Source organism: Trichechus manatus, unplaced genomic scaffold, assembly GCF_000243295.1.
Source record: "Trichechus manatus latirostris isolate Lorelei unplaced genomic scaffold, TriManLat1.0 scaffold00055, whole genome shotgun sequence".
Lineage (NCBI taxonomy): Eukaryota > Metazoa > Chordata > Mammalia > Sirenia > Trichechidae > Trichechus > Trichechus manatus.
The window spans coordinates 10,225,384-10,237,819 of NW_004443991.1; the positions used below are offsets into that span (position 1 = coordinate 10,225,384).

Below are 12,436 nucleotides of genomic sequence, written 5' to 3' on the forward strand. Positions count from 1 at the left end.
ACATGTCATGGGGTTGTTAAGTAGTACCATAAAACAACATATGTACTAACTCTTTAATAAGAAGCTAGTTCTGTAACCTTCATCTAAAGTTTAGTTAAAAAAAAAAAGAAAAGAGAAGAATATTGATGGATATAAATCACATGAATAAAAGATATTTGTGGTCCTAAATATTTCTTAAGAGTGCATAGGTGTCCTAAGACCAAAAAGTTTGAGAACTGCTGTCCTAAGATGAAATGTATTCTAAGCCAGCAGCCATTGTGACATCAGCTCCAGGGCAATGATCACCATATGAAGGATTCCATGCAGTTGACCACAGAACTCTCTAGTTGGGCTGTCCTTTAAGAAAATAACCACCAAAGAGTGCCTACTGCTGCCTTCGATGTTCTCCATATTGAAATCTACTAGTTGGCATTCTAGTTACCCGGCAAAGACATCCAGCAAATTGTAAGAGAAAGACTATTTTATTCTGACATTGCTTCTTCCTGTGATTCTGAGCAGGTTTCCTAATACCCTGCCTCTTGTTTCATTATGAAAGATGTACAAACTTCAAACCAAGAGAGTAAAATCTACCGCTGGCCAGATGTGGACTTCAAATGTATCTAAGATCAGACAATCTCTTAAAAATGTTTACCATAAATGCAAGATCCAGCACCCATATTCAACTAGATATCCAAGAATGGATTCCTATGATTGTGCTCAAGATGACGTTAGCACTGATGAAGAAAGGAATCTTAGAGTGATGCTCCAAGATATTAAAACTTCCCAAATTGAACTCCTCAGCCAAATGACTGACACTGTCACTTCAGTAACAAAAATCCAGAAGAAGAATGACCTTTATCAGAAGCAAATGGAGGCACTGGAAACCAGAGTGAGTGTTAACAAAGACAAACAATGTACAATCACTAACAATATCTTCTCTATAAAAGAAGACATCGATGACTTAAAGAAGAAGATGATGGAACTGGAAAACTGCAATTCTTGCTCTGTCATACATTGTTCAGAGGTTCTGGAGGGAGAAAAGGGTACAGAAATCATAGAACTGCTTCAGAAACTCATACAATCAGAAACTTTGAAGAAGACATCAGTCTCTACAGAATCTAGAATCTCTTCAACAACACCAGAGAAAGTGCCCAGTTATCCAGGCTCCACTGCTCATCTTAAAGGAAAAGCAATTTCTCTCAAAATCAAAACTCTGAACAACAGTAACCATCCACCAAGAAGCTTTAAAAAAGCAAAGTCAAATATTTACATTTACCCAGACTTTAGCACATGGATCAAGCTAACTTTTGTTCATGGAGGAAAGTGGAGATTTTTCCTTAGTGCTACCAAACTGGAGGAGTTCATCCAATGGCTTCTTTCTGGGCCAACCATCCTTCCTGAGGAACCAAGGCTCATTACCCAGAAATACTGTCTATTTGCTGGGCCTATTGCGAGTTTGACCACAATCTGTCTCTCTGTTTTCAACTATATTTACTGCCTCTTTCGATCCTCAAAACAGGAAGTAACTCGACTGTAGAGTTATTTCATGCTGTGCTTAACACAAAATAAAAGCAACCTGGTCACTCCAAGCATTCACTCATTTTTGTGGTGGCTGTGAACTCTTTGGTGATTTGCTTATTGTAGGCTCACTTTAGGCCAAGTATCTATACATCTACAGTCAGTTAAGGCATATCATTCCATTGGACTACTGTGGTCCATTTCCTGTCAATGTTTTTGTTTTCTCAGGGGCAATTCATGAAGACTCATCCAATGCATGTTTTCCTAGATAATTGGAAGCAGGAAATGAAGGGGACAAAGAGAAATGTGAAAGATATTTGGTAACCCCCAGTCAGTTTTCCATATACTCTTGTCCTGGTGGCCTTGACAGATAAAATATGTGATATCAGAGACAAAATTTTGATACTAACAAAATTTTAAATGTTATAGAGTGAAAAAGGTAACCATTGTCAAGGCTGCTAAAGTTATTGTTGCTGTTAGGTCCCGTCAAGTCAGTTAGCACTATAAAAATGAAGCTCACTGAAAAGACAAGTTATGGCATAGAAAATACTAATTCCCAAAATTGAAATTGTTCTTTCAACTTCAGCTTCAGATCTATAAAACAATTAGATAATGGGGGAAAGGTCATATGTACTACTGGGTAATTTTTACTTTTTCGTGAAATGAGATAAATACTATGTCCTGTAAGTCTGATTCAGAGAAAAGGGGAATTCTAAGAAGGGGTTTGTGAACCAGGTTAAAGCTCAAGACTTTAATACTGCAGACTCTTATACAAGCTGTTTTTTTATATAAGCCATACGCTGTATATCCAGGGTGGACTTCATACTAGGTAGCTGCCATCTTAATATAATTTTTCTAAATGTTATACGTGATAACTATTAAGTGTTTCCTTTACCACTTGATCAATAAATAAAATCCTCCTCCAGAAATCTTCTGGACCATATGCTGTTAAAATACACATATTATTGATAAATATACTACCTTTAATGATTCTAAGTTAATAACTTGAAAGGGAGCTTTGGAAGTTAGCTGAGAACAACCCAGTTTCAGTGAGAAAAAAGGAGCTAAGATGTAAAAAGGAAACTAAAGAAGTATGGTAATAACAAGGACAATTTTGTCTGATGCACATCTGAAAGTAATTATATAGTACAATTTTTTTCACTTAAAAATACATTTTATTTTATCTTTCTTTATAAATTTATGGGAGTCCCAAGGTGGTTAAATGGTTAACATGCTTGGCTCCTCACCAAAAGGCTGGAGGTTTGAATCTACCCAGAGGTGCCTAAGAAGAAAGGCCTGGCAACCTACTTCCAAAAAATCAGCCATTGAAAGCCCTATGGAGTACAGTTCTACTCTGACACACATGAAGTCATCCTGAGTTGGAATCAACTGGATGGCAACTGGTTTATAATTTTCAGATAAGATGTGTACACAAGAAAACTTTCAATATAGCAGCATGAGATAGGTGCAATGGGGGTGGTACTATCTATATACCCACTTAAGAGCAAGGTTATATATCAAATGAGTTTGCTTAAAATGAGATGACTGTGCTTATGAAGTATTGTTCTGATGCAGTCTTTAGCGCTCTCTGTGTTTACTCACCATCAGAGGCATCGCTAAAGAACAGTCAGAGTTCCAGGTGGAAACACTGGTGCAGTCCTCACTTCAGGAGAGCCACAGAAGGTGGGCCATGACATAGGCCAGTGACCTCACAAGTCGCTGCAGGGAGAGAAAGAGGTGACCCAGCTAATGTATGCCTGAGTCATCTAAGCCTCTGTAAATCACTATACACTTTCCCTAAGGCCAATAGGATGAGGATTCTCCCCACTCACACACCCCTTTGTTGTTGTTGTTAGCTGCCCTCGAGTTGGCCCCCAATTTATAGCAACCCCATGCACAATGGAACATCGGTCCTGTACCATCCCTACGATTGGTTGCAGATGGGACCATGGTGATCCATAGGTTTTAACTGGCCGGTTTTTGGAAGTAGATCACCAGGCCTTTCCTCCTGGAAGCTCTGCTGATACCTCCACTGACAGATACACATATCGCTGAGACGGCACTTAATGTTTCTAGAGAAAAGACATAGGCCTGACAATCAGAAGACCTAATTTCTTAACCATCCTAAATCCTACCCTTACTAACTCTATTATTTAATGTCAATTAGGCTGGTTTTGCCATCTGTAAAAAGGGAATCATTACATTTAGCAATTATTTTTTCCATGTTCAGTAAGTGCAAGGAATTGTGGAGGAGAAAAGTAAAAGCAAAATACAATCCCTGTGCTATAGACAGTTAACATCAAGTGGGAAGACAAAACAGGTACACAAAAACCCTAAAGTGTGATAGACAGGGATTGGCAGCAAAGAGCACTATAAAAAGGGCTCCAGGTGTCAGAGAAGGAAGAGCAGCAATGAGCCCTGTGGTGGGGCTAGGAGGAGGGTGAAGGCTGTGTACCAGGCAGAAAGGAAAGCATAAACAAGATCACAAAAGTGGGGGCTGGTAGAGAATGAGGGAAATAAAAGCCACCAAGCATTATATGCATGTAAATACTGACAGGCTATTATTTCAACCCTTTTATGGATCTCATTTTTTTCTTCAGGGATTCCCACAATGTTTATTTTAACAGGTTTTTACCTACACAAGAATGTTAGAGGCGGATAAGGCGAGAGGACTCCACATCACTCAGGGTTTCAAGTTACCCCTCCAGACGACTGTTTGTCCTGTTGATTCGCCTACGTTTTCTGTGAGAAAAAGGAGGATTTTTCTTTTCAGTTATTTATGATCATCACCTAGACAAGATCTCATCTACTTGACAAAATTATAATTCAGCTTGTAACCACACATGAGCAAATAAACTTTCCCCTTCTCTGCTTACAAATGTACCTGCCTCTCCATGCAGGCCACCTCCTTCCACCTGACTCAGAGGAACTGGTGTTTCTCTAGTCCATCTTCTTCTTCATATTGCTTGTAGGGTCTTCATCAGTTATTTCCTTTCTTTACTGTTAATTCCTCTATAGTTTCATTCCCAGCCAAAGCACCTCAAGCACAGTCACCACTTATCAGTCAGCGGAGGTTTGCATGTTGCTATGATGCTAAACAGGTTTCAGTGGAGCTTCCAGACTAAGACAGACTAGGAAGAAAGGCCTAGCAATCTGCTTCCAAAAATCAGCCAATGAAAACCCTACAGATCATTGAACGGTCTGATACTCAATGATCATGGGGATGGTGCAGGACTAGGCAGTGTTTTGTTCCATTTTGCCTGGGGTCTCCGTGAACTGGGGCTGACTCGAAGGCAACTAACAAGAAAGCACAATAGCTTTGGTGTCAGATCGACCTGATTCAAGAACTGGCTCTGTCACTTACTAGCTGTGTGACTTTGGATTTATGCCAAAGTTTACATTCCAAATGTCTCAGTTTCCTTAGTCTTAAAATATGAATAACAATCACAGGTTGTTGTCAGGAATAATGAAGATTGTTGTGTGAGCCCTTGGCAATCTTACTGATGTACTACTATATGTGTAAAATAAATTATATTTATTATTACTACCTTTTCATTCTCATCTTTCCATTATAACTTTACATGCAAACCACCATTCAGTCACACGAAATGTCTGGCAGATTTTTTTTTCAAATCTTGTGTCTTTTTACCTGCAGCTCCTACTGCCTTGGATACCCTCTTTTGTCTGGACAGTAAACAATAATTTGTCATTTGAGTTTCAATCCAAATGTTTTTTCTCAGAAATACTTTTCCCTGATCCTTACCCTCTACCCCGATCTCTCTGAGGAAGAACTGGGCATTCCCTTAACCCTGCCAGGGCCACATTGTAGTTTTGTGTTCTCATGTCTGTCTCCTTCACAAAACCATGAGCTCTGATGACAGAGTTGGACTCCCACCTGTTTATCTGGAGAACCAACGTCAGTTTTACTGGTAGGTTCTCAGTAAATGTTTTTTGAACAAAAGACAAAACAAAACAAAAAGACAGGGAAGTATCATTATGCTCTACAAAAAAAAAAGTATAAATTAGATGACTGCCTATAATGTATATAAGTTAAACCTGAAAACCAGTCTATAAGCATAGTAATATGCATTTGCCAAAATGTTTCAAACCACTGTCACTGCCATTAAATTAAACACGTTTATTGGGGAGGTAGCACTCTGTAGTGAAAAGCACAAGGACTTTCAAGGCCGAACAGACCTTAGGGTAGCTCTTCACTGAACATCTATGTGTCTCAGGCACTGTGTAGAATTTGGGAGTCCAATGATGAATTGGTCTCATAACTATCTAATTTTAGAAAATACCTCAAACCTTATATTCTTCAATTTTCACAACTCTAAACTGAGAACAATTTATGTCATAAGGCTATCATTTTGAGTAAGTAACATCACGTGTGTAATCCTTCGGAACAGTGTCTGACCTAGTAGATTCTTAACAAATGGTGGTTGTTGCCTTCCCTCTGTAGACTAGATGCTAATAGGGGGCATGAAGATGAACAGGAAGCGGGCCCTGCCTCAAGGGGCACGTATTCAGAACTCTGTCTCTTTTTGTTAGCCATAAAGAGTCCTAGACAAATCATGAACAAAGTGACAGGCGAAATACAAAAGCTCCAAATCAACTCTTGACTTCTTCAACCAAAGATAGTGTGATAAGAATAAGACAGGGTGTGAAGCTCTCCTCCTGTTCTGGGCATTCAACCAATATTCCATCATCCGCAACAGCCATTCGCCAACCTTTAATTGCATGCTATATAATGAAGCAACAGACAGAAAGATTTGGGGGAAGGGAGGAAGTTGCATTTAAGATAAATAATTTAGTTCAGTTTGGAAGACTTGCTTGTATAGACACAGATTCTGTTCATTCAGAAACAACATTCACCAAACACTTCTTGAAATCTGACTTTGTGCCAAGAACTAGCTAAGCTAGGTGTAAAGAAATAGAGATGAAAAGGCATCAGTCCTCTCCTGAAGAAACATACTTTCAAATGGTGTTCTTTCCGGTTGCCAGTTATTTGAGCCTGTTGCTTAGATTCAGATTGGAAAACCACACACGTTTTTAAAACTTAATTTGGTTTGTTTGTTTTTGTGGGATACAACTGAAATTCCATTTAGAAAAAGACATTATTATTTCTAAAAATGATGTTGTAAAGTGAATTCTTCAAGTCACAACTATTTTTATATTGTTTTACACTCTTCCAAAATATAGACGGTCCTCAACAAATCAGCAGATTATGTCCTTAAACTTCACTTGTAAATTCATTTTTACAACTCAGAATGCACATTATAAAGAGACAGTATTAAAAGTGGATTTTTTTTTTTTTTTTTGCCAACTTGCAAAAACTGATTGAACCACAGTGTACCTGAGATATTGGTATTAACGAAATACACCAATATAGAGTCAAACATTTGTATACTACCACACTCAAGTGTAGTCAGGAAAATAACTACAGAAGAGTCACCCTGACAGATGGATCAGGCACCCACTCTCCTTGTTCTCTCTTTGTGAAAATTTCACACATCAAATTCACTGTAGAGGGCACTTTGGGGAACAGGGGAACAAAGGACAAGCTCTAAGTGTGGAGCCAAGGCTGAAACCCTAGGGATCAGAAACTGAGGTGGGCAGTTTCTGAGTGAAGAAGGAAACAAAAGTTCCATGTGGCTGGTGAGAATCTAGGCCAGGGAATAAGGGCTGAAGTGGGGCCATGGTCACCTTTTACAGAGATGAATAACTAAGATCTAGGAGAGGATTTATGCATATGAAGCACTTAGAATACCTGGTACATAGCTGTTGTTGTGTGCTGTTGAGGAGACCCTATATGACAGAGTAGAACTGCCCCATAGGGTTTCCTAGGCTGTAATCTTTACCAGAGCAGATCCCCTGGTCTTTTCTCCTGTGGAGAAAAAATCATGAACAAAGTGACAGGCTAAATACAAAAGCTCCAAATCAGCTCTTGACTTCTTCATCCAAAGATAGTGTGATAAGAATAAGACAGGGTGTGATGGGTTCAAACCACTAATGGGTTCAAACCACTGACCTTTCAGTTAGCAGCCAAGCACTTAACCACTGCACCTGCAGGGCTACTTAAAACCCATTGCCTCAAGTGATTCCAACTCATGGTGACCCTACAGGACAGAGTAGAATTGCTCCATAGAGTTTCCAAAGCTGTAATCTTTAGGGAAGCACAACGGTGATGGAGATATTTGGTGTGGTGGAGTAGAGGCAAAAATTGTAGGCTTTGCTCTCTCGTTTGCCTTTTGAAATACATACCGTATTTTGGAGAAAGATGGAACTCCAAGCCTTTGATGAAATGTTAATGGCAGATGGAGCTGGTGGAGCAAGGAAATGGTTGGACCAACGGAACAGGTGAAAAAGTGTTCTTCTACCAAGGCCCTTGTAACAAAGATAGGATAGATTTGATTATCCCCTCATGTTTCTCTTTCCCCATCCTACTCTTTTCACCTAAGGCCTAAGATGCAAGGGTGTGGGGAGTTGCATCCCAGCTAGAGGCAGAATGGAGGCAGGTAGGAAAAGGAGAAGAAGAAAGAAAACCAACAGGAGTGAGAAACATTTGAGGTTCTGGTGCAGTTCTTCATAAAATAAGAACATTCCTACCAGGTAGAGGCAAGGCACAACACCATGTGATCTGAAAATATTTAAAAAGGCCTTACCTCCTCGGGCAATTTAATCAGATGTGATGGTCACCCTTTTTCTACCCTGTGTTACATTTTAGTTCTAAGGAATCTGCCCAAGCTTCCAAGAATGGCTCTCAATGGGACTCTTCTAATCTTTTCCTTTTGTCATGGATCCCACCTGGTTTTAGGTACTTCCTCTCACCTCCACTCACATTTAGGATAGGAAAAAAAATGCATGAAAATGTGCCCAGGTAATGGTCTGATTTTTTCCACCAATCCTTTCAGAAAGGGCATTCTCTTAGTCAACATCCTAATGGAAGGTGTGACACATCTTTCAGATATCAGAAAATCAAATCTGGGTGTTGACCCTTAGTCAACTTATATTTGCCACATATAAAGATAGTAATTACTTGATGCTCAGGCTGTAACTGGATCACAGCCACCAGTGACATGGTTATTTGTTGTTATAGCAATATTAACAAAATTACGCCTACGGCAGCCTAATTAGATGAGCACCATAGGTGACCCAGCTGGCATTTTCAATATGTTATCTCAGAGGTATGATCAGAAGACAAATCACTGCTGACTTACTGAAGTTTCTGATCAGAGGCTGCTCTGAAGACAATGAGTTATTGAAGGAGACAAAGAGGAACTGATCCTATAGGTGAAAATTACTGACAAATTTTGAAGACTATGAGAGGAAAACAGAAAGCAATGAAATTTACTAGATTCAACCTTGTTGTGAGTGGTAATAATAGAAGTTTCTTTCCTTCATTAAAAACCTTATGGAGCACAGTTCTACTCTGATACACGTGGGGTTTTGGTTCCTTCTCAGCAGTAGTATCCCAGAGTCATAAAAAGTTATCTATGAAAGGAAGCCTAAAGATTACTTAGTTTAGCGATATTTGAGAATCTTCAAGTGGCTGTACCCACAAGAGTCTTTTTAAAATTTCCTGGCAGACTTTTTCAAATTAATCCCTCCTCAGTATTATGATATATCCACAGCAGAGCATGTTAAATGTTTGCACCACCCAGGACTCCACATATTCACTACTTCCTCCATTTTTGGGGTCAATTTCCCTACTCTACTCTCCTCACATACTTTTCTTTTTTCAACCCAACCTTCATTTTTATCCCATTCAACTGATCATAATACAGATTACAATTTTATTGTAGAATTTATTTTGTGTAATAAAGACAATTGAATGTTCCTTAGTCTGAACTCAAAATCAGATGAGTGGAGCAAGTTATAATTTAACTAGGGAAATTATTTTAGTTGTACTTGTTTTACTTGCTTATTATTTTTCCTAGTCCCTCAGTTGAGAAAAGAGCTCTCTGCTCTGAGAATGTAAATGAGGAAGAGTCTTAATCTAATTTTCTTCTTTTTATTTGCTCTAATATTTCGGTCCCTTTGTGGTTTCAAACAAATTAATTTTTTTTTAATTTCTAAGGAAGGGTAGGAGGTTTTGGGGTTGTTGTTTTTCCAGCTCACTGAAAATGGCTTTTAGAAGAAGCATGTTTTGTGTAAACACTGATCATAACTCTGCCAACGGCAACAATGAAAAGTAAGAAAGCCATGAATAACATGGACAAAATAATTATACTCAAATTTCAGATTTTTGGAAATTACTGAATCTGAGACAAGAGAGCTGTCATATTTACATTCTGCTTTTAAAAATTAGGTTTGAACTTCCGCAGTTGTAAATTCAATTTCAATATGTTTGTAACTTTGGGAATACTATGTGACTAAGCAGATTGGAAAAAACTAGAAAGATTCAGTTCACTATGACTCATCTAAATGGGCCAAAGAACTAGGCAACCTCAGATTCATTTCTCTTTCACTTAATTAAAATAAGTTCAGTCCACTGACAAATGGAATTTTTAATCAATTGTGGTATTTTTCCTCAGCCAAGTCTTCTGGTTTCTCGCTACCAGAACATGCAGAATATCCTTTCTTGTCCTTAAGTACAAGAAGGCCATGCGTGGGTGTCACTGGGCTGGGCTACACTGGAGCCCTCTCCTCAGTGTGTTCTTTTCTAGATCTCTACAGTGAATGAGGATCTCAGCTCAGCAAAGCCCTGGTACGTATCTCCATCCCAAACTCCTCAACTCTGTGTGCTTCTTTTAAATAAGCCCCTTTCCAGGATACACACTGGAAAGGAAAATGAAGAGGATAGTCCTTCTCCCAGCCTGTGAAAATTCACCTTTTTAACCTACCAAATTAGCCCCAACTGCAATGAAATAAATCCTAAATTGAATGAGGTAGCACCAGGTTCCTATTACTATTATTTTGCGTTCATCTCACTATGGTCTTAGATGATTCACTTATTCAGTAATTAATTTGACAATTAATTATTTAGACCCTGCCATATACCAAGAACTGTGCCAAGTGCATGGTAATATGTTGATGACAGAGCAGATCTAATACTATCCTGAGGCTGCTAGGGGATGGCTTAGAAGCCCATGGAGCTTTTGTCTCCTTGCTGATTCCTCTTCTCACTTTTGCAGATTCTACCCTAGTGTTTTCAATCTCTTCAGAGCCATTGCTATGTGGCGACTCTTGCTGCTCTCTCCAGACCCTGGCCATGGCTTGCTGCCGCTATTATCACATGGTTCAGTGACTTCACTCTCTTTGTGATCTACCATATCCCTCTGGGGTGCTCCCTTGGCTCCCTATTATTATGTGACAGATACTATTGATTGGGTCACTCCAAAAGCCATTCCCTACCCTCTTTTACCATGATGTTTCCAACTATTCTGTATACAAAGTCAAATATATACTTTCTCAGCCTCCTTTTAGCCCCTAGACCTAGATGTAAACAGAGGTCTGTTGGAGGCAATTCTGGGGAAGCTTGCTTCCTTGATGAAAAACAGAAACATGCATGCAACTGGGAAGCCCTTTCAAATTTCTCCTTCCTGCCTTGAAAGCAGAAGTGATAGCTGGAACTTCAACACTCTTATTATGAACGTGAGGGAAAACCAAGAGATTCTCAGAGATACTGGCCTTGACATTGCTGAGCCACTGAACCAACACTAGCAATGTCTACCTCAGAGTTTATTGTTATATCAGAAATAAACAACCATTGTTTAGACCAGTGTAGTTGGATTTTTTGTTACTTGTAGCCAATTCTTTCTGACATATTGCCATTGCCACTGCCACTTTCACAGCTGAAAAACCACCTCTGCATCTTAGGGGATGTGTTGGTTAAGGTTGTGTGTCAACTTGGCTGGGCCATGATTCTCAGTGGTTTGGCAGTTATGATATAGTCTGGTAGCTATATAATGATGTAATCACCTCCATAATGAGATCTGATATAATATAATCACTTCCATGATGAGATCCGCTATGAGCAGCCAATCAGTTGAAAGGGGTTTCTTGGGGGTGTGGCCTGAGTCCAATATTGTGAACTTTCTGGCAAAGCTCTTGCTCCCTCTGGATCCTGCAACTGGCTGCTATTCATCTGACCTGCAGTTCTTGGGACTTGAGCTAGCAGTTTACATGCCAATCTTGGGATCTGTTAGCCTCCACAGACTGTGAGCAAGAGGCCTGCTGTCTGACCTGCTGATCTTGGGTTCACCAGCCCCAGCAGCTACATGAGTGAGGAGAAGCTTCTAACCTGACCCATGGACTTAGGACTTTCCAGCCTCTACAACTGTGTAAGCCATTTCCTTTATATAAATATCTCATTCTCTCTCTCTCTACATATATATAGACACACACATATATATACATACATATACATATATATGGGTGTATGTATATATGTATGCTTCACTGGAGAACCCAGCTTCCCTATAGAAGCCAGCCTAAAACAGGGGATCTTTCTATTCCTGTGTTGCTGAGAACAGGGGTGAAAAACTAACCCAAAGTATAATTCAACCCTGGTGAGTTCTACAAATACATCAGGTTTTTCATGGTTGTGTGGTGCCCTTCTCTTTTATTTTCTTTTCCCCTAGGAATACTTAATCTAACTCGCCTTGTGGGACTGGGTGGAGGAAGTGAGACCAGCAGTGTGTGTACACATGGACACTCTTGTCTCCCAGTCCCCATGCTGGTGAAGTGACAGATATGCCAACCCATTTCAAAAACAATTATGATACCTCCTCTTAACCACTCCTTTAGTAGGAAGGTATCCACAAATGCCCTACTACATCATAATCTCCCAATAATACAGATACTAGCTTCAAGCTCTGGAAGTAAATGTACAGATGACCTCAAATCACTAAGATTATTCTTTCTAGAGGTAAGTCGTATTTAAATAAACATTTAAACTTACATTCATCATCTCCTTTTCTTCTCCTATTAGTAA

General features: G+C 39.4%; 1 protein-coding gene across 1 annotated transcript; it reads left to right on the forward strand.

Moving 5' to 3' along the window:
* The first annotated feature begins 500 nt into the window (after window positions 1-500).
* On the forward strand, window positions 501-1,516 carry CCDC54 (coiled-coil domain containing 54). Its single transcript, XM_004378155.2, has one exon. The coding sequence runs from the start codon at window positions 536-538 to the stop codon at window positions 1,514-1,516; it is 981 nt and encodes a 326-aa protein (XP_004378212.1). The 5' UTR covers window positions 501-535.
* The last annotated feature ends 10,920 nt before the right edge of the window (window positions 1,517-12,436 follow it).